General features: G+C 38.6%; 1 protein-coding gene across 4 annotated transcripts; it reads left to right on the top strand.

The window, feature by feature from the left end:
- Window positions 1–46: 46 nt before the first annotated feature.
- On the top strand, window positions 47–21,466 carry ATPSCKMT (ATP synthase c subunit lysine N-methyltransferase). Of its 4 annotated transcripts, none has more exons than XM_069808843.1 (6): window positions 47–135; window positions 674–957; window positions 1,851–1,988; window positions 3,167–3,217; window positions 8,019–9,957; window positions 13,616–17,223. In XM_069808843.1, the coding sequence occupies exons 2-5, from the start codon at window positions 679–681 to the stop codon at window positions 8,214–8,216; spliced, it is 666 nt and encodes a 221-aa protein (XP_069664944.1). In that variant the 5' UTR covers window positions 47–135; window positions 674–678; the 3' UTR covers window positions 8,217–9,957; window positions 13,616–17,223. The 4 variants fall into 4 exon arrangements, with proteins under 4 accessions (XP_069664944.1, XP_069664945.1, XP_069664946.1 ...); XM_069808844.1 differs by lacking the exon at window positions 47–135 and adding an exon at window positions 18,126–21,466 and having other exon boundaries at window positions 420–957; window positions 13,616–13,869; XM_069808845.1 differs by lacking the exon at window positions 47–135 and having other exon boundaries at window positions 420–957; window positions 8,019–8,360.
- The last annotated feature ends 1,083 nt before the right edge of the window (window positions 21,467–22,549 follow it).

The following is a 22,549-nucleotide window of genomic DNA, read 5'->3' as shown; positions in this document are numbered from 1 at the left end:
GGGCGGTGCTCGCGGACCCGTCCCCCAGCTGCGGGGGGGGGGGGGGCGGGAAGGGAAGATAATGTACGGGGTAGAATACGGGTTGCACCGGGTGACGTGAACGCGAAGGAGTGGGGACAGACACACGGCGGAAGGGTGCGAGTCGTTCCTCTCGGAAGCGGTTTCAGAAAGGTTTCTCTCCCGTGTTCATGTCCTCCCCCCCCCATAGCGAAGTGGTATTGCCGTCCGCTATAAATACTGCTGGCGGAGAGCAGCACAGCCCTGGTACTGAGGGGGCTCTGTGGGACGGGCGGGCTGCTAGCCGGCGGCTTTGCGGCTGGGCCGTTGTGCTGTGGAGAAAAGTCTCTCCTGAAGGGAAGAACAGTAACTGCTCAGGGACGTTTCCCTGAGCGCGGGCTCCCGGGCGGTCCGTGGCGGCCCTGGAGCTGTGCCGGGGCGCGCTGCTGCCCGGCCGGGTGGGAGGAACTGCAGGCTGAAATGGAAACGGCTTTCCTGGCCTGAAAAATTAACCTAGCCCTTCAGCTTCTCAAAGGCAGTAACGTTTCCCTAGGGTCTAGGAATCAGCTAAAAGGCTATATGTTTTTTTTTTCCTTATGATATAGTATACTGCTTTCTCTTAAGTGAGCACGTGATAAAGCCGTTAGAGAAAATGCTCTTTAATGTCTGTCTCTAGGTGTGATGTCCAAGGCGCTAGCAAAGGAGAGCCATGCAGCAGGCCAGCAAGAGGATTGTGAGGGCGGCTCCAGAAGGAGGAGCTGGGGGCTGTGGGTCACTGCTGGTGTCGGTGGGACCTTGGTGGCACTCTATGCTGTGGTCACCCCCTTCGTGACCCCGGCTCTGAGGAAAGTGTGCCTGCCCTTTGTTCCTGCAACTGCTACTCAGATCCAGAATGTGCTGAAAATGTTAGAGAACAGAAGCGGCTCCCTAGTTGACATTGGTAGCGGGGATGGCCGTATTGTAAGTTATGGACATCACCTTCCTTTTGTATCGCCTCTCAAAAAAAGTGCCAAATGCTCTAGCAGTGGCTGCTGTGGTTTGCTCATACTTGTGAATGTCTTGTCTTTGGCATCCTTTGTCTTTGAGTCCTGTGAATAGGCTCGAATTTGAGAAAGGTTTACATTTAGTTTAGGGGAGTAATCAATACTTTTTGCTCCAGACTCACTTGTGGCTTGATGAGGTAGTGTACAAAATAACTTCATCCTGTTGGCTGGAGGGAGTTGCACAGCATTCATGTGAAAACACAATCAGAGTATTGGTATTGTGATTGCCATTGGATGAAAGCTATGCTGTGAGATTTGTGTGAGGTTTTTTCTTTTTTTTTTTTTAACCTACATTTAAATTTTCACCTGCTTTTTTTAAATGTAGGTCAACAGATTACTTTCATACTCTTTCTATTGGTAGGTCATTTTGGCTCTGATTCAGGGGTCTCTCAGGTGCCTACCCATCACTGCTTTTCAAATAAGCGCTCTAATTGTGAGCATTTCTGCTTGTGTATTACACTGTTCTCTCCATGATCAATTTTGGTGCTCTTTAATTCCAAGGTAGTATCATGAATATGTTAAATTAAACTTTTATGTAAATCATAGACGTATTACAAGCTTACAGCTTTGCCCTGGGAGTGTTTAAGTGGTTCATTTTGTTCATCTGAATATATCTATTAATTTCAATGGGACTTGTCATAATGGTAAAATGGTAGTTTGAGTTTTTGTTCACTATACTACCAATCTGTTGGGGATTAAAACCTGAGTGATTTGCAAAGGTGCATTCCTTTGATTTATATTGTAAATAAAACTGTTCAGATGAATACACTTTCTCGGTTTCTAAGTGAAGATTTATTTTCTTTCTTGTAGGTCATAGCAGCTGCAAAAAGGGGATTCAAAGCTGTTGGTTATGAATTAAATCCCTGGCTAGTCTGGTACTCCAGATACTGTGCCTGGAGAGATGGGGTGCATCAGAACACCAAGTTTTATATTTCAGACTTATGGAAGGTAGGTGGCAAAGTATGTAAGAATGAATCCGGGATGTTTGAGAGATTTCTGTAATTTGGAAATACTTCCTTGAAAGAACCAGAACACTGAGTGGCCACAAGGTGCTGTATTGGGCTTTGAGAAAAATACTTGAGCTCATAGAAACTGGGCTCAGAGCACAATACCCTGCTCTCCTGGTTTTGTGCTTCGGTGAAGTGCTATCCTTTTTCAGTATAGGCTCCTTGAGCAAACTATGTTGTGCTTGTGCCTGATGAATGATGTGGGGTGCTGTAATGTCAGGCTTCACTGAGAGCGGATTCTGTACAGTCAGTAACAGGACTCTCATTCACCTCGTGCAAGATCAGAATATCACCTGATATTTCTTTCATTAGACGTGTTCTTTTCTAGCTGTGCAATGTGTTACCCGGTTTTGAGTGTTGCTTTAAGGTAACTTACATGTGACAGATTTTTTTCACAATTTTCAATCATTTGAGTCACAATTGCTTCTTTAATGAGGCATGCTTTTTTGGGTCATATTTATGTGGGCCTCTCCTGTTATTCCTGTCACAATTGTGGGGGGGTTTTTGTCTGGTTTGGCTGCTTTGTTTGTGGTGGTAGTGGTGTTGGGTTTTGTTGGGTTTTTTTTTCTTTGGTGTTTTTTTTGTTTTATTTTTTTAAGAATGGCATTTTGTAATGGGTGAAGTGGATACCAGGAATTTAGGGGAAAAGTGTGAATGTACTGTTTTATCTTTGTTCAGAGAGGAGCATAGGGAAACTCCATGACTGGGAGAACCTAGGCATTGAAATGCCTGGCAAGTTTTTATAGCTAGCTAACATTTAACAAAAGTGGGGGCAAACTTAAAACATACATCCTTTTAATATATACAGGAGTTGTGGAAAAACTTAGCCATGAGTAAAATCATGTAGGTATTTTCTAAATTAATACTTTCTGTGCTGCTCGAGTTGGTGCCATATTCTTGGCCAGGCAGTAGAAGTTTTTTTGCTGTTCAGCAATATGAAGTTGTCTTTATGTGGAAATTTGTGTGATGAAATGTTGATATGGGATCTCCTTTCTTATTTTTGGTCTAAATCCGTGTTGAAAGGAGCGCAGCTAGAGGGATTAGGAGAAAAGAATGGAGAGAAATTCCCCAAATATAAATGCCATTTTCATTAAGATTTGTTCTCAAATTTTATTTTAGGTTTCTTTTTCCCGTTATACGAATGTTGTTGTTTTTGGGGTACCTCAAATGGTAAGTTTTCTATTTTTACATTGTTTAATTACTTTAATACCAAGGCATTCAGTATTAGTACATTCATCTGCAAAATGAACCAACCTGCAGAAAGTCAATAGTTAGTACTAGTATTTTGATATTTCATTTTTGCTTATGTCATGGTAAAACTTGTGATGGTATGCAGACTGGAGCTCTGAAAATACACATGGTTTTTTGAGAAGTATTTTCTGCCCATTAGTTCAGAACCAAAATGAAAACTGCTGTGCTCCAGTTGCTTGGGGGGAAGTTGATAGATTGGTTCTTGAAAATTTCAGGGTTTTATATTGAAAAAAATGAGGAGTTTGCAGGGAGAGGATGGAGTAAGAAATTGGCTACAGCTGATTTTTGGGAACCTTGTTAGAGAAGAGTATTGAACTTTGCTTATGTTCTCCAAAAACTGAATCACCTCAAATAGGCCAGCAGCTGGTATATTGAAATAATCCCTTGCCCATGTTAGACTGTGAGGGTTTAGGAAGGGAGACAAATACTTCAGGTATAATTGCTACAGTACAAGTCCACAAATTCTTTGCCTTTTAGGAAGGCTTTGTAGCCTATGTTCATCATGTCCATGGGGAAAATGCATTCTTCCAAACTGGTGTAGAAATTGAGTTGCATATTGACTGCTTTAGTGATATATTTGATAAATTCAGTGAGACTTTACATTCACTTTGGCTTTCAGCTTGATCTAGTTTTCTTTTTCTCTTTTTTAGTAAAAAGAGGAAAAAAATATTTAAATATTCTTGATATTTTGATTTACTATTAGAATCTTCTGTATAGGTTGAATGCATATGGAGGAGTGAAACAAATATCCTATAAATGATTCTGTATCGCTTCTTCCTCTGCTAGGACAGATGTGGGATGAAATGAGTGAAGAGCTTTATGTCATGTTATACCATACAATATACACTGAAAATATATCTGTAGTAGTAACAGGAAGATGCAACAAGAAGCATAATAAAGCTTCCTTATTCTCTGCATTTTCTTTAACAGCACTGGAATTAAATACCTACTTCAGATTCAAATTGTAACTCATGTTGGAAACTGAAGTGAAAATGCATCCCCCCCCCCCCCCCGCCCCAGCTTTGGTGGGTGGCATATTAGTGAGAGCTATGATGTTACTTGTGCTACAGATGTTGCTGGGTTTGGATGTGTGATGTGCTCTCTGGCTTGAGTTCCGGGAGGGGGCAGTAGAAATATTTGAATTTGCAGTCAGAAATTCTGTAGTTGTACTGAGGGGAATAATGCAGGTGAAGAAAGATATTTTAGTAAACTAGAAATAAACAAATGCCCTGGGAAAATGTGAGTAAACCTAGCAGAAATACTGGCTTAACTTTAAATGTAATAGTATAAAGTGGGATAAATTAGTAACAGCTATGATAGGAAGAGTAGCTCTAGGGCTCAGAATAACTTCAGTAAACTCAGTAAATACTAGTCTAAATTCTTCCAATAAAAATACTGTCATAAATGTAACAGATCCAGACATATGAACTACTGTGTTTCCTGAGCATTCATTTGCTCGTGATCTCCTTTAACTTTACTTTAGAAGTTGTGAATGGTTAGCCTCCTGAATGACTAAATTCATTTTCTAGAAACTTTAATGCATTTTTTCTTTTTTACTGCGGGCAATAGATCTCTTTAGCTTTTTTAATAATACTGGTCTGATTTGATGCTGTCACACAGTGCTTTTATTTCATATCCAAGATTAGCTTACAGAACTTAGTAAGACCTCTCTGTTCTTGCAAGCATCTGGGGGAAGGTGTGTTTATCTATGAGTCATTGCATGGAGACTTTTACTTGTTCAGGGTGGGATGACAGAATTTTTACCAGGCTTCTGTGTATTTTAACTGATTATATACTGTACAAAAAGTTTACTAAACTGTGTATCTGTGTAGACATGCCAAAAAAACCCCAACCCTGGCTTGATACAAATACAGTATGATTATAACTCCTAATGTTACTGAGAGATTTAGCTTCAAAACTAGCTTGACTGTTTGGTTCAAATATACAATTCTTTTTGGCTGAACTGTTAATGAAGTTTTCTAATTTGAGCTAATGTAGACATGATGTCATTAATTTTCATAATTACTCATTAAAAATTAGGCTGTGTCCATATTTGTAATTTCTGTAGGAACTTAGTCTTTCCTTTCTGGTGTCTCAGCTCAGTTTGAGATATCAATGTAGGCTTATTTTTCTGGTTTATTTAAGGTGCGGTAGCAAAAATGTTTAAAAGCATTTGCTCTATGGATGAAATCAGTGCATAGAATGCTTAAAAGTATTCAGAGGTAACTCTGATATATTAGATCTATGACTCTAGTTTTCCTAAAACATTCCATTGTAAGCTTAAATGTAGCTATAATAGGATGTTACATCAAAGGCACACCCTGCATGTATGTGATAGTGGAAGATATCTGCAGCCTTTGGAAATATATTTTCTTCAGTCAGTCTTGTTTTCTAATAATGTTCTGTTGTGGCTTTTTTCTTGTGATTTTTTTAATATATTTTATGTCCTTCGTGACTTAAATTGAGCTGTATTTGTAAATAATTACTGTCCTTTTAAGCTTTTGTTATCTAAATGTTATGTCATGATATCAAAGTGAATAGATTTTTACATGTAATAGAAGTAACCTGTGGAGCTTGCTGTTATAATTACTCCCCGAGATGGATACAGTATGTAGGAATAAAGGGAATTCCAAATGGATGTGCACTGGTCTGCTTAAGCATAACACAGAGCTTTTCCAAAGGACAAAAATGGCTAAATCTATCAAGATTTTTTTTTTCAGAACATAATCACTGTCTGGGATGGGAAAGAAATTTCTTTGAAGTCTAGATGTGTTAATTCATTTCTCACTTAATCCATAGCAGAATTTGCAATCTACTTACTGGAGATACTCTATCTGACTGGGCAGGGTGTTGCTCTGTTCTGGAAGAGTAGTGATGCTTCCCTTGACTTTCATATCTGTTTGATTTTTGTGAGTGGAGGAAAGCTAGGCTGTAGGTCTTCAACCAAGGAGAATTGCATAGTGGTATTTGACATGGTCCCCCCCAACATCCTTCTCTCTAAATTGGAGAGATATAGATTTAATGAATGGACTATTTGGTGGGTAAGGAATTGGCTGGATGGCCACATCCAGAGGGTAGTGGTCAATGGCTCAATGTCCAGATGGAGATCAGTGACCAGTGGTGTCCCTCAGGGGTCTGTATTAGGACCAGTACTGTTTAATAACTTCATCACCAACACAGACAGTGGGATCGAGTGCACCCTCAGCGAGTTTGCAGACAACACCAAGCTGAGCAGTGTAGTTGACACACCTGGGGGATGGGATGCCATCCAGAGGGACCTGGACAAGCTCAAGAAGTGAGCCCATGTGAACCTCACGAGGTTCAACAAGCCCAAGGGCAAGGTCCTGCGCATGGGTTGGGGCAAGCCCAGGTATCAATACAGGCTGGGGGATGAAGGGATTGAAAGCAGCCCGGCAGAGAAGGAGTTGGGGGTACTGGTGGATGAAAAGCTGGACACGAGCCGGCAATGTGCGCTTGCAGCCCAGAAAGCCAACCCTATCCTGGGCTGCATCCCAAGCTGCATGGGCAGCAGGTTGAGGGAGGGGATTCTGCCCCTCTGCTCTGGTGAGACCCACCTGCAGTCCTGCGTCCAGCTCTGGGGTCCTCAGCATAAGGACGTGGACCTGTTGGAGCAGGTCCAGAGGGGGGACACAAAGATGATCCAGGGGCTGGAGCACCTCTCCTATGAGGAAAGGCTGAAAGAGTTGGGGTTCTTCAGCCTGGAGAAGAGGCTCTGGGGAGACCTTATAGCAGCCTGCCAGTGCTTAATGGGGGCTTGTAAGAAAGATGGGGACAGACTTTTTAGTAGAGCCTGTTGCGATAGGACAAGGGGTAATGGTTTTAAACTAAAAGAGGGTAGATTCAGACTAGGTATAAGGAAGAAATATTTTACGATAAGGATGGTGAAACACTGGAACAGTTTGCCCGGAGAGGTGGTAGATGCCCCATCCCTGGAATTGTTCAAGGTCAGGCTGGATGGGGCTCTGAGCAACCTGATCTAGTTGAAGATGTCCCTGCTCATTGCAGGGGGGTTGGACTAGATGACCTTTAAAGGTCCTGTCCCACCCAAACTATTCTATGATTCTGTATGCAGTTTCATACAGTACTGCTGCAGGGACTCACATGTGTTAACAGGCTGGAGCCAACAAAGCTCGATTTCAATAGTATTTAACATACCAGTACTTTACCATAGAGTGGCAGCAGAATGTTTGCTTTGGGTTGTTGGCTGTATGATGTTTTGAGTGTCCCAGGATCTGTCTTGTGGTTAGACTGGAAATTATGAGAGACATTGGCCTTCGAGTATCACGTAATGGTTCATGCAGCGTGGGGTATCATAAATGGCATAAATTCAGGGAGCTGAACTTTCATTCTCTATTGAGAAGAAGCCCACTAAGAATCATGAATTGGAACATGCAAAGTCTTTTCTTAATTTGCGGCTTTTTTAATCTAAGGGATTATCTATGTTTTTTTAATTGAATTCTTAGAATTTAAGAGTTACCATTTTCTTGATCTCACCAATCAGGGCACAATAACCATTTTCTAGTTTTAGATATTCTTTGTCAATGCATCAGAGCCAAAACATGTATCATGAATACTTTCCTAAATTTTTTCCCAGAAATTCCTCAAACCTTGGACTCCTCTTTAACATTTGAATTAGATTCTAAAGAGAATGTTTCTGTTTTTTTACTGCTTCTGAGAGTTTTTTGTTGTTGCTCAACAGATGCCACAGTTGGAGAAGAAGCTGGAAGAAGAACTTCAATGTAATGCCAGAATCATTGCTTGTCGTTTTCCTTTCCCTTGCTGGATCCCAGATCATACTGCTGGAGAGGGAATAGACACTGTGTGGGCCTACGATTTGAAACATCGCAGAGGATGTGAAACAAAAAGCTTGGATATTACACCAGAGACAGAATCCTAAACATCTAATTTGCTTTTGTACTGAAATTTTTGGCTTTGACTTCACCTGTTAGAGATAAGATTAATGTGAATAGAGCCCCAGGATATGGAGATACACATTCACTAAAATAACTGAAGTACGCTGGTTATCTGAAAGTGCACAAAGGTTAGTTAAAGGTGTAGTGAAACGGCTTAATGTAGTTAGTAAAAATTATGAGAAAGTTTTACAGAAGCGGAAAACTTTAATATGGAAAATGGGATAAAAACACAGTTCCCTACTGTTAAGGGGAATACATGTATAAGTTAAAATGCTCAAATTGGCGAACGTAATATGTGCATTCTTTCTGAGCCTACATAGCATTTGTTATTGGTGTTGGAAGTGGTGTGCAAGTGGCTTCTCAAATGAGCTGTGGTTCCCAAATGTCTTCATTATGTATGCCAAGTAGGCATAATGCTGCATACATCAAACTGATGCAGATTCAGTATGATGATGATACCAATGTTCTACACCTCAGCCTTGAATGTGTACTTTTTAAAGTTGAATATGGCACAACAAGCAAATACAACAAGTTGCTTATTCATCAACACAAGCGCAGCCCTTGATTACAATAATGTATTTTTATTTAACTTGTTATGTGAAGACCAAACTGCAGAAATGTGCTCTTACTGAACACTTACTGGTATAACCCTTTGCAAATGACCATGATTTTTCCTAACCTCTCTGATTTAGGAAGGGTTTCAGAAGTCACCTACCTGGCAGTGAAGTGTCACTGCTTCTGTGTGCTCAAACCTTGGATAAGGTATGGGTGAGAGTTGCTTGCTTGAATATGTCAGGAAGTCTGTCTCTGATTTCAAAGTTAGTTGGTCTGGCTAGCTTGGTTAAAGCTAGACCTCATTTAATTTATAGTAAGATGGGAAGGGAGGTTTTCAGTCAGGTTTCTTTTCCCCTGTACTTTTCTATGCTATCTGATGAGATCTCAGAAACTCATGGCATTGCTGCATGGTTTTTCCTTGGAAGCGAAGCAAGTTTTCCCTGTCTTTTTGCTGATACTGGTTTGCAGGGTGGTACTGTCACTGCTGTGACATTTTCTGTTCCTAACATGGTTACAGCTATTTTTTTAACAGTCTGCTTATTTGGTCTTTCCTTTGGTTCCCAGGTAAAGTTTTACTGTTTTGATCCATTAATGATTAGTCAAAGTTCATACTTAGCCTCCCCAGCCCTAGTTAACATATAGACTGTTTGTTAAGCAGTGACTACGTAAGTTTGTCAGACCTTTGCTTATATGATACCCATAGACCGAAGCTAAAACAGGCTAGGAAATTGTCACCTGACTTCTAAGGCAGTTAGCACAACTAAAATTAGCTCAGGCTGAGAGAAGTGCTGAGACCCTGCAATTTCAGGTAAATACAAAGCCTGTGACATTTTATTAGGCATTGGGAAAGTGTGTTTGCTGGACTATAGTATCTGACTTGAAGAGAAGTTAGGTGTTATTTGGGATGTGTAGTCTACAGTTACAGCCGTACTCAGGCTTTTTATTTTTGGTGGGAGGAGAGAAGAAGAAGAATTTAAAATAAAAATCTACACTGAGGATTTGAAATGGAGCAGCAGAATGGTTTTATCCTGATAATGCATACAAAGCAAGAGAAGAAAGGGGCAAATGTATCTGCTCTGGAGTCTGCAAAGGAGAGCTGATTTCAGCCTCGCATGGCAAGGCACAGCTGTAAATGTGGAGACTGTATGTGTTGAAGAACACTGATGTCTGGTAAGCAGTCTTTTACAGCCTTTCACTACAGTATAATATAGTGCATCTTGTAAAACTACACTAAACTCTTTCTACCATGATTTAAGTGTTATGATTATTACACAGTGACAGGACAGGGCTATAGAAGCTTATCTAAAGTGGCTGAATTTACTTTAATATCCCAAGGCTGTAAAACTGGAACTCAGACAAAGGAAGTCTGAAATTACTTCTGTTGGAAAAAGACCATACAAAGGGGAAATTAACTAATTAAGCTGAGTCCTTCCCCAAATGATTGTAAAGGAGAAGAGGCAAAAGATTTTGATCAAGTGAGTTGTGACTCATCTGCAGTGCAGTGCTTTGACCCAAGTTTCTGCTGCCTACTTTCACTAAAGTTAGTGTGCAGGGAATGTAGTGGATGTTTACTTCTTCTGCTGTGTTTGACTATGTATTTGTCTATCACATTATTGTTTGCCTGTTAAAAGGTAAAACTGAATTTTTCAATTCTGCCTGTGGTAAAGGCTTTGGGGTGTGTACGTCTTAGTTACCACCTATTGCTCCAGAAATATTTGTTGAGGAGGGCGAGATAGAACTAATGATGTGATGGCCTGTGTTTTAGGAGCACTAAGTGCTGTCCTCAAGGCAAGGAGAGATTTATGAATGCTTTTAAAGTGAAGCAGAGGGCTGTTTCTCGCTCTGGTCATTTACTTCTGGGGGCCTACACTGAGATAGACAGTGGTCTGAAGATTCAGAATTCCTTATTGCATAAGGAGATGTGCTGTATTTCATGTTTCTACAGCTGAAGTGTGAAATGGAAAGCAAATTGCTCTAATTTACACAGGGAGACAGGGAAGGCATTTTCTTGTCATGTTGTCCTCAATTTTTCTATCACTTGCTATGTTCACTTGGTAGTTTACAAGATTAAATACTTAACTGTGACTTCAGTTATCACTGTATGGATTATTATGTTATCACTGTATGGATTATTATGTTGATACACTTCCAATTGGTAGGGTAATGTATTATGATTTTGTTGGTATGCTGCTTTGGAGTACAAATTTGTTTCTTCTGAAAACCAGGAAAGCCTTAGAGAACTGGCTTAATCAAATTACAGTGTAGGTCTGAAGCCAAAGGAAGGAAACCTTCAAGCTACATGTGCTGTTCAATACCATATTGAACACAGAGTTTTCTATTTTGCATAAATTGGCTTTCTAGGGAGAAGGAGAAGGGTATGGCTACAGGAGAGCCACCTGTTAATGCAGGTTGCTCCGTGTACCGCACAGTCACTACAGCTACATAGCACTGTCAGCCAAGCTTGTCCAGATTTGTTTGTGAAATGTGCATGTATTTTGTGAGCTTTAGGCATTTATGTATTACTGGGTATATTGAAGTTCTTGACTTACCCTCTGGTCTGATTATATGTTGCCACTTAATCTAATACTGCTCCAAGGAAGTTAATCCTCTGTCTCTGAGCTGCTGTTTATTTCCGACTCATGAGTTGTAGCCAGGTAAGAAGGTACAGAATGAAGTTTAAAATGAAGTACCACATTTCACAAGCCAATTGAATGAGTATGGTCTGTGGAAAAAAGGTTCCAAAACCTGGGCTTTGGGAAAGTCTTTCACCTTTAATGAAGGACACAGCTCAGGAGGTGACAGAGATCTCCTGAATTCTGCATCAATTTAAGAATGACTTGAGCTTTGCTTTTCTCATGTGTGTGGTGTTTAAAAATTTTTACCACTGTAATACCATTCTAAGATCTACAGGGGAAGTAAGCAGAGGTAGCATTTTGTTTATCTTTTATAGTTTGAGCTGTAGGAGGAAAGGAGGAAGGGAATCTTATGGCCCAAGTATGGCAGTTTCAACTACTTCAAAAGCACTTTGACAGACTTGCACATCTGCTGTGCATATTTCTCATTGAGTAGGAGCATCCGTTCTAAGAATGGATTCAGAAATGGGTTCATGTCTGATACCATTACACTTGAATGAACACTAATTATTGATAGATCACCTCATACTTCTGTAGTTTGACTTTTCATGATGGTTTACAAATACTCAAGCATTTATTCAAGAAAGGATGTGAATCCTTCAAAATTATGGTTGAAGAGGGAAGCCTAACATCAGATTTAATGCCAGTAAATTCTGCTTTGAGTAAGTTAGTTTTCTTTTACATTTGCCAAGTTTGCAGTTCTCCAGTTTTACAATGTAGCCCCAAGTTGTTTTTTTCAGAAGTAACATATGTTTCTTCTAGAAGACTCCTTGAGTTCTTGATAAGATGGTTTGGCTTACGTTTAACTTAAAAATCGCCCTTGAGTGAGATAGCTGCAGAATTAATATTTTCAGTATCTTTCTTTGTATGATAGTCTTTTGATTCATCCTTGTATGCTTTACTGAGGGAGACTTATCCATGGATAGTTACCGTTTTGTTCTCCATTCTTTTTCTGAATTCTCCCTCTTATTTCAGTGTTTGCTTTTTTTTTTTCATACTGTCTTTTTACAATTTGACTGTTTGACTTCATCAATTCATCAGATCTTCTCATTTCCTTTTTTTTTTGTAAACTAGTTGCCTTTTTAATTTTTTTTTTCCAGAAACTTTACAGGAAGACTAAATATGTTAAGGAATATCCTTTTTCTCTCTCTAACATTTTCACATGTATTTAACTAACCTCCTTGATTTATTTAGCAGTCTGTATGCTGACATGGCATGACTTTTGTTTCCAGTAAATGAAAGAAAAACACATCCACCCATATGCTATTTAGACTGAAAAATAGCCTTGGTCTACAACAATTCTGACTATTTAGTAGTTTTAAGTACTTAATTTCACATTTTTATTATATTTCATCATTTGGCAAATGAATACAGGCCTTTTATCCATTCAGTAGTTCTTTGGATTTGGTTTATTTGTTCAGGTGGGACTTTTGCTGGTTTCTTTTTCTTAATATAATGTTGGAGTTTCTATTAGCGGCTTTGATTGAAATGTTGGACTGATGTTTTTCCTACGAATTGCTGTGTAGTCCTTGAAGAATCACTGTAATACAATCCAGTGAACTGCTAGCATTGGTAAAAATCAAGTAAAACCTGCTTACCAGTAAATGTGCTGGGATATTTTTCAGCTTACTGTATATGTTGTGGTTTTTAAAAATAAAGTAGGTTTTTGAAGACCCACGTAAAGCTTGTGGCATAAAGTTTTGAGGTGAGCGGAGGTCTTTGCAAGGTCAGAAGCAGTAAATTAATGGCTTGCAACCTGAGGTTTGTGGGTACCTTCTGAGGAATCCACAAAAAGTAATTTAAAAAGCAGATCTACTATCAGTAGGTTTATATTTGCTACCTGTGGTTGTGTCCTTCCATTGGAAAATTTTAATGTATCTGAAATGATCATTTGAGAATCCCTGAACTAAAAATATGGGGTTACATAAGACATTAGCTAAATGGAAGTGAGTTTATCAATGTGAGGAGTTTTTTTCTTCTTTCTATTGTTGTTTGTATGGACTGTTGAGCCTTGAACCTCTGCAGTATACAAATACATGAGCCTCTGTGTCCCTTCTGGTAAACATGTAACTTCTATTTCGCTATGTGAGAGCAGCCACGTGGTTTTGGACATTCCCATTGCATTCTAATAATTGAAATTTTTTAGTTAATTTATGATAGATCTGGTTTAAGGGTCTAATTGCCTTTTTTTTTAGGAACTGCTTAAACATAATATTTACATTTTCAAAACACCTGATCATCTGCCACTGAAGCCTGTCTAAAAAGCCGACGGACCCTGTGAAACTTCTTAATGCTGCAATGTCTGCAGCTGTCTGTGCCAGAACTCTTGTTCAGATGAGTAGAAATGTGCCTAGCTCTTGCATAAGCTCTCTTGATTCTTGATTTCTTGAAAGAAAATGGATGTGTGAGGAGACGACACAAAATGAATGATAAAAACTTGAGAATCAGTGTAAGTTCTGGGAGAGAAAAATGTGAGTGGTGGGGATTATTTTTGAATTTGATCTCTACCCCAATTTAGGAGCTCTACAAAGCAGAGGATAAATTAACTCCAATTTTCTGTCTGCCTAATAGTAATAGAACATTGTTCTTTAGTTTTACACTGCTGCTTGTTTCTGGTACAGCCTAATCATAAACTTTCCTTCACTGGAGGGAAAGACCTAACACCAGAGTCCTTCCTCTCCAGCACAAACCTAAGAGCAAGGCTCTTTAACTGAGGAGCTTCCCCTTTGGAAAGTCTCTCAGCAGCACCAAGATCCTGTACCAATAGAGATGGGAAGGCTTTCTCTCAAATTCCTGTCGCTAATACAGAAGCTATTTGTCAAGACCACTACTAGGAACATCTTGGTTCTCCACCAAGACTTGCTATAATTGCCTATGGCTTAAGGTTAATTCAAGGGGTTGATACTGGGTCTGTTACAGAGGCTTGGAGTAGTAGGACTCTCGGTCTGTTTGCCTTTTGGGGGAATGTCAAAAATCAAGTTTTGCTCTTTACAGTAGCATAATCTCTTTTATATGTCAGTAAAAAATATCACAGTATATTGATACAATGAAAATACAAGAATAGTCTTCTGCTACTAATATTCTGGTGATAGGCTAAGCTGAATGTTACTGAATGGAGATTTCTAGGCTGGAGAAAGAGACCCAAGTCTGTTCCCAAGTAAGCGTGTGTTTTTCCTATTAACTTTGAGGGAATTTGTTTGTGTGTGTTGGAAAAAAAAAAGTAGATGTAGAAGATGGCAGTTGGAATGCTAGTTATTAGTTTGCATTCAGCCCTGCAGTAAAATGCAATGTTTATACAGCAGTATTCATTTTCAAACTGCTACTGAATAGTAAATCTAGCAACACTTTTGTAGGATTGGCCGGTATTATCTTCACCGTTTACAACAGCAAAAACTGTAGCAAAGAGCTAATTTGTTCAAGATGACTGAAGTAATCGGTGGCAATGCTGTGATTAAAATGATTAAGTCTGCAACTGCATGTCTGTGTCTACAGCTGGAAGACTGTGTTTTTTAAATGGCTACTCCTGAGGGTGGCAGTACCTTTGCACTTTCACAGCTGATGGAGCCAGAGATATAAAAGTCAGATGCTCACATATGCCATTTCGTGCTGCCTTACCGCTTATGACTATAAGACATAGCACCTACAGCAGTTGTGCCTGCCAGGTTCACGATCTTGGTTCTGTTTTTTCAGTCTTACCTCTTTATTAACTGTTACTACATTTGATGTCTCATGGTTACTGCTTTTAACTGCATTTGGATCCCTCTGTCACTGTTCGTACATGCTACTTTGTACTAAAACTTATTGATTGAAATATATGACTTTGTGACGTGTACTTTCATGTATTACATCTTGGTCTATTTTTGTGTGAGAGTCTGCTGCTTCTCTGTTTTGATGATTTCCATTTTTTATGACGAAAGTTCAAATCTTTGAACAACTTTAATCTGTTGTTAATGGGAGTATTAAGTACAAATTGGCTCTAATCCAGCGTAGGTATTGGGACTTTCGTATCTTATTGTTTTACTTGCCTTATAATTTGTTTTTAACTTTGTGCATGATCTGTGTCCTAATTTCCTGAGGATACTTCACTAAACATAAATGAAACTTGATTTTTATGCAGTCATCAGGTTGATCTGTCATGGCCTGTGTTAGTAAGCCTACATATTCTCATTTCTCACTTCTATTTCTAGATTTGTGCATGGTTACAAATGAGATGAATTGAGAGAACAACCATTTTCCTTAGGCCTTAGTAACTTTATCCTTCATTAAAATGTCATGTAAAATTAATTGAAAAGTTTTCTGTTGGTGTGACTCGTCAACAGCTCTTGCTGTTATAACTTTGTCCTGACAAGCTCAAACTCATTTTACTCTGACATAAACATCAGTTTTAAGTACAGTTACTGTCTTCATCTTCTGGTTTAGAAGCTGTTTGATAGTGATCAGCTTAACCAGCTCAAAACCAGCACTGGTGCATGTTACGTTCATCTGCTTGGAAAACAGGCTGCTGAAATTGTGTGTGGAATCTTACTAGATTAGTTGCTTTGACTAATTTTTCTAAAATAAGAGGCAAGAACTTGACATCATCTCTAAATATGAAGAAACCCAAGACAAAATACTTTTTCTACCATATGCAGGAAAATGCATATTGAGCAATGTATGAACAAATACACTACCTCCACCATGGCAATCAAATTGTTTATCTACCAGTTAAGTAAATATAGTCAAAGTTTGTTAGTCCAGAACAACGCAGTAAACAGCATTGCTAGTTTCTGCCTCATATCACTGAATCATGAAAGGTGATCGCAAAATCAGACCAGTCTTGCCAAATAAAAAAGCAATTCAGAATGGGTATACAGAAAAGGCTGCTTGAGACCTGTTTCTGTGTAGAAAACTTAATTATTTGTTTTTTCCCCTTAGTTGAAAGATTAGTGACAGCCCTTCCCCAGCCCCAAGACTGACTTTCCTCTTCATCGCCTTATGCAGAATACTACTTTGCTTCACTATGTTGGTACATGTAATTCATACCACTAGAATTGCATAAAATAGGAAAAGGTGCTAGGAAGAGCGGTAGTTGCTACCAGTTGGGTAGTGTTATCCAGCCATAGGAGTGCTTGGATGTTCAGCCTGCACTACTGCTGTTGTGCCATACTGATGGTACAGCAAGAGCCATAAGATCAGGTAAAAACCAACACACTTTTTCAGCTAGGGCCAAGAAGGGAATGAACAACACAAAAAGGCCAACTGAATTGAAAAAGATTGCTTCTGAGGAGCAAGAAGCCTATATGGTACCTGCTTTCAAAATGTTTATTCAAAAGTGATAGGAAGCAAATGTGTCTCTTTTGATTTAAATTGTTTTCCTTATTACAGAGTTGTCATACGATCTATTATATCCATATGCATTAGGGAGTATCTGTTCTGTAGACTGCTTTAATGTTAGTGGATTATGCTGTTAGAAACTATTTGAAAAAAGATTTTTCCTGCAGTTTGTATGAAAAAGGAGAATGAGACCTGTTCATTAAGGGTGAAAAGAATGTAGGAAATTGGCAAAAACTCTGTCTATCTGTAGTGTAGTTTTGCTATAAAGAAAGCTCTTTTGGTTTGTTTTTTTTCTTGAGCAATTGTACAACAGAACTTTAATTTTCAAGATCAAATATCTGTACTGCAAATGCCTATTTTCAACATGTTTAGATGGATAATCTGCTGGAATAGATTACAATCCTTATCTTTTAAATTTGTTTACTGCACAGAGCACTCTGAATTTATACCATATGCTAGTCAGTCTCAATAAAAATGTTATTTTCTTATATGTTGTGGGCTAGGCATGTTATTGGTACATGGTGCCAATCAGAAATGGATTTCAGCTCTTACATTTCATAACACTGAAGGCACTGAGATTTCAGAAACTATAGCATTAATGTACCTGTTTTTTAAGAATAACTTGATACCATCTCATTTTAAAACAAAATGTTTCAAAATCTTGGCATATTCCATGAATGATCTATTTATGATTGACTGATATGTTGTAATTATAGTGGAGCTGTAAGTTGCAGGACCTGCGAAGACTCTAATCCTTGTTCTGCTTCTTTCATACTGTTCTTGCTGCTTTCACTTGCCTTCCAATTTGTGGGTCAAATTCTGTTAGTTGGCCTCCAGATAGAGGTCAGACTCTTACCTGTATATCAGCAGTGCCTTATTTGCCCTTCCTCTCCTCCCCCTTTGTTCCTTCCTAGGTGCTACGTTTATGGAGGTCTAGCTAAATTGGTCCAGTTTTTATTTCTGCATTGGATACAGTTTCTTAGTTTATAAGATACCAATAGGAGGATTTAAGTCGGTGCCTTCACCAAATAGGTTAGAGTATTTTAAAGCAGCCTTATTCCTGGATAGAAAAGCCCCTTATGGCAAATCTTTTTCAAGGTGCCAGACTGAAAAAGCAGTAAACTAGGTGGTATTTTCTAGAGAACAAAGTTAATAAAGAACTGCTTAATGCCTGACCAAAATGAATCTTTAAAATACACTCCAGGCTGCAGTTGCCGATTGCCTCAAAGAAGGTGGGGGGGGGGGCAAAAGCACAGACTGAAAATCAGATGATGGCTGTCCTGAATATTGCTAGACCAGATGTCCATCAAAAATAAACAGAGAAGAAAGAAATGTTGAATATACAAGCTTTAGTGAATGCTCTTCATGTTAATGCTGCTCTTTCTTAAACAGTCTTGCTCTCCTGAGTATGAGGATTAGAGACCATCTGCAAAACAGACTGACGAGGTGGCGTTTGACACTTTGCCAGAGGTCTGAGTTGTACCTGTGTGTTGGCAGATCCACAACTAGAGCAGCTGAAAGCCCCGGTTCAGCGCACGTGCAGCAAGCAAGGAGAACCTGGATGCTCACACGGGGGAGTTTTCATATGGGCTTCTGCCTCTTCTGGAAGGATCAGGTTCTTTTAATTGCAGTCTCCTGGTATTTTCTGAAACAAACTGGGTAAGTGCGTGCCAGCAGTCCAAATCCAAACATGAGACCTAGTTACAAGGATTGAAATACTAGACATGAAGAGAAGGTGCAGCCTTCTCTGAAGTGCATACTGCAGAGGGGGCTAGCAATGTCCCATTACAGTGAGAAGCTCTTGCTATTGGCAAGATGCTAATAGTTGGTAGTGTTATTGTGACTTACAAAGTAGAATTAACTTTCAGTCTCCTAATATAAATCTAGATGGAGGGAGTAAAGATATTAATTAGCCTTTCCTAGTGATAAATCCCTCCGAAGTGTAATCGGTCTGCGCCTGCTACACTTTTATATTTGCTGGCTGTTAGCTGATTGAACAGTTCCTTGTCCTTTGTGGAAAATGAAACTGATCTCAACACCAAGGTTGCAGACAACTTCTGCAGTGGGGATTTATATGATACATGCAGCTATGCTGAATCCTACTGAGCTGCTTTGAATTCCTCAAATTACTCTGACAGAATTTAATGAAACTGTAACAAAACCAAAACCTGAATTAGTTTTACTCTGGTCACTATTCTATGTCTACTTTTTACATGCATTTAAATAATTTAGAAGCCTCATTTTGGTTATTCTGCTTATCTGGTTCCTGATGTAACTTATACATTCTCCTTTATTAGTATTCATTCAGTATGGATAATATAAAAATACAGGAAATAACCTCTTTTGGTGGGTTGCAGCCTCATTTTATATGTGAGCCTTTATATGTGAGGTCACTTAGAAACAGTAACGTTTGAACCTGTTGGAGAGAAAATTGAAACAATAATTGAGATGCAGACTTTTAAATCAATAGTAAACCTTGTATCTAGAAGACTATCTTTTTATTGATATTCAATTAAAGAGCAGCAAAGCGATATTTAGCCTTTTACTGGTCAGTATTGCATACTTATAATGCAACGTGTTTTACACTATAATCCTTACGGAGCATGTTCAGTTTGTTGCTTCTAAGACTTTCTAGATGTAGTTGAAGCTCTCTTCCTAGGCAAATTGTTAATGATAAGGTAACCAAATAATAATTTTCTTGTAGTATGCAATTCTGTCCCCTTAAATAGGGGACTCTGAGATATTGAAAGTAATTGAATACAAGGCAGATGTAACACTTCTGTCACAGAATTCTCTAGATAAATGCCCATACTTAAATTATTTTATCCACTGTGACTTGTATTTCAGTAACAATTGGAAGACTGGACTGTGACTGAAGCCTGTTGTAGTCTTTACCTATAATGGTATGTGAAGAGACTTTGTTGGCATAATTAAGTTGGGTGCGACTGTTTGCCAGCTGTAGTAAGCGCAGAGGCCCTCAGTGTCCACTTTGGTTATCTTCAGTGAAAAGTCATGATTTGGTCAGTGAAATTCCCTGGGCAGACAGAACATGTGTAATCTTCTATAATGTGGTAGGCTTCTGATCATATCTCCAAATGGTTGAAGGAAATTTCAGAGTTCTCATTAACCAACTAGTGCTGGCAGGGGCAGGGACTCAGCAGTCACAGGAATATCAGCTACTTCCCATCCTGACCTGCACCTGAAGGCCCAATGTCACAAGCTGGAAATGGGGCTGTGGACCTGATTTAAATTCCAAAACTCTGTTTTGCTTAGCTGTTTGTGTGTGTTTGTCTATGTTTTCATACTTCTGGATACACTTCCTACTGTTTTTGTCATAACCAGACAGGTTGAGGCTTTTGTGCTTGAAACCCTGACCATAATTTGACTGTTTAATGTTGGAAAATAAAAGTTGTCCGTTAATATATTTGACTCTGAAGCCATTATTCCAATGCAATTATCACATCAAACCTTTATACTATTATTTATTTTATATTTTAGATGAGCTGCTGTGTTTATTATGCTTTTGCCATAAACTGTTTTCTCTTTTTCCTATTCAGTGCATAGACTTGGTGTTTTCTGCCATTGCTTTATGTACTCAGAACTTGCTGGGTCTTAACATGAGAGGCTTCATGTTGGTGTTTTATCAGCTTAATGAAGATTAAGCAATGGAGATACGAATACTTACTGTAATGCTGCTCCTTCACACAAACAGTGACTGACTTCCAGGCATCTTTGCAGTCTTTGCTTCTGCAGCATTTGCTCCTTCTACCAGTTCCTGGTAGATTGATATTTGAGCTGGTGCTTGTCTTGCATGGATTTCAACTATTTTTCTTGATTATTTAATAATTAATTTGTTACCTTGATTATGAGAATGGTAGCAAGCCTGTGAAAGACAGAATTGTTCATGATATATGTCAAGTGTTTAACTTTTGCCTCTTCTTGTATATTTTCTGACTCTTCCTGTATATTCCTCTTTTGTTTGTAGTCACTGTGTGGAGGGTAACAGCAATGTGCTAGGACCTGATCCAGAAAAAATGGTAGAATGTGTTTTGCTTCCTGCAAATGTCCTTAATGATATTTATTGTCGTTAAGACAATATGTGTCTGAAACTACTTGTATTTGTGAAGGATATTTTTAAAAGGTGAATTCAGGGCACAAGTATTTATGTTGCCTTTTGCTAAAGGTATGCAATAGGGAGAAATTATATTGATGGAATGAGATCTAAATCTTTGATCACCCGGTATTATAAAGGCCATGAATGCAGCAGACCAAAAATGGTTTTATATAGCAAAATGAACAAAGTGTAGATATTCTGAGAATAGCACAGAATACTTAGTTTGCCTGCAAACAAAATGATTTTGGATTTTAACTTTTTGAAGGAAAATGCTGAAGGAAAACATTCTGACTTCTGTATTTTTTTTTTCTCGGTTAAAGCTATTTGCTGAATTGTGACCTAATTCACAAATAGCTTTGACCCTAGAACTGTGTTTTCTGCAAGGAAATGAGCTTTGATAAATATTGCACAGGTCTCTATGCAACAGCTCATACAAAGCTGCATATAGATAATTCTGCTCTGGCTGGGTTCTTTTAATTTCTGAAACATGTAGATGATGCTGCTAGTTTTACAAAAGCTGAGAACTCATGTATTATATGGCTCTTTTTGTCCAAGAAATATATTATTTGGGAGAGTACCATTTGGTATAATGGGAATAATCATGTCTCATTTATGTAAATGTCAGGTCTTTTTTATTACCTTGCATAATTTTCCAAATTCTTGACCTAAACACTATTTGGATTTATATTGGATATAACTGAATTTAACTGAATTGAAATATTTTTCTGTGCTGAAATTAAATATAAAAGTCTTCTGTTTTTCAGTGGAAAATACTCCAGTTGCCTGGATTGTAATCTTTGCCTGAGGGAATGTGAAGTCTGTGCCCCTTAGTAGTAGGACACAGAACTCTTTCATTCTGTATGAATAATTAAGCAACCTGTGCTGCAGGGGCTGCAAGTGGGGAGTCCCACATCTCAGCATTGGGCATGGTTCTTCTTGCTTCACTCAGCCCCCAGGTTTTGATGGTGCTGTTGGCAATGAGGATAAACCTATTCATTTTCTGTCTGTAAACACTTTGGCAACACTAAGGCTTCTTTTTCTGTCATTGTAAATCTTTTTTTGGACTTAAATGACAAATAAGAGTCAGATCCCTGTGTTGCTACCCAGTAAAGTATCACTTTGAATCATGCCCTAAATCCTTAGCTCTGACTACCAATTATGTGGTATGTGTAAACTGGAAAGGCTGTCTTGATTTCCTGATCTTATATTACGCATAAGCTAATTGATATAAAAACTTAAATATGGGGTATGATTAACAGCTTAATATGCAGTCCTTTATGATGTGTCTTATTTTATAGTCTCTTGCAATGCATAATTCAGTAAAGCATTCTGTTGTAGCACAGTGAAAACATGTACAGTACCATGTTAATATACTTACTGTAGTCCACTATATTTTAAACATGTGGTTTTTTTCTTTCCCTTTTGAAATACTCTTTTTTTTTTTTTTAATGTGCTTTGGGATGACAGAAGCTAAAAACCTGACAAAGGTTTAACTACTACGGTGCTGCAGCTGAAGACATTATAATTTGTGGTAATTAATGGAAAAGCTTTTGTTTATTTATCTTCAAAATGATTTGAAATATTAACAAATTTCCAACCAGTCTTTTTTAAGACGAGAGTGATATATTTTACTTGAGACTACTTGGTCACTAGATGGAACTATGGTGCCTGTTTTGTTATTTACACAAGTTTGCATCTTACA

This window comes from Haliaeetus albicilla, chromosome 21 (assembly GCF_947461875.1).
Source record: "Haliaeetus albicilla chromosome 21, bHalAlb1.1, whole genome shotgun sequence".
NCBI classification, from domain to species: Eukaryota; Metazoa; Chordata; class Aves; order Accipitriformes; family Accipitridae; genus Haliaeetus; species Haliaeetus albicilla.
Note: the sequence above shows the minus strand (reverse complement) of the source record. Positions and strands in the feature narration are given on the sequence as shown.

What these genes read in the sequence shown, in the direction of transcription:
- ATPSCKMT (XM_069808844.1), top strand. Translation starts at nt 679, where the DNA reads ATGTCCAAGGCGCTAGCAAAGGAGAGCCATGCAGCAGGCCAGCAAGAG. An exon ending in GTAGCGGGGATGGCCGTATT is followed by an intron (nt 958 to 1,850) that starts GTAAGTTATGGA and finishes TCTTTCTTGTAG; the next exon opens with GTCATAGCAGCTGCAAAAAG. An exon ending in TTTTTGGGGTACCTCAAATG is followed by an intron (nt 3,218 to 8,018) that starts GTAAGTTTTCTA and finishes GTTGCTCAACAG; the next exon opens with ATGCCACAGTTGGAGAAGAA.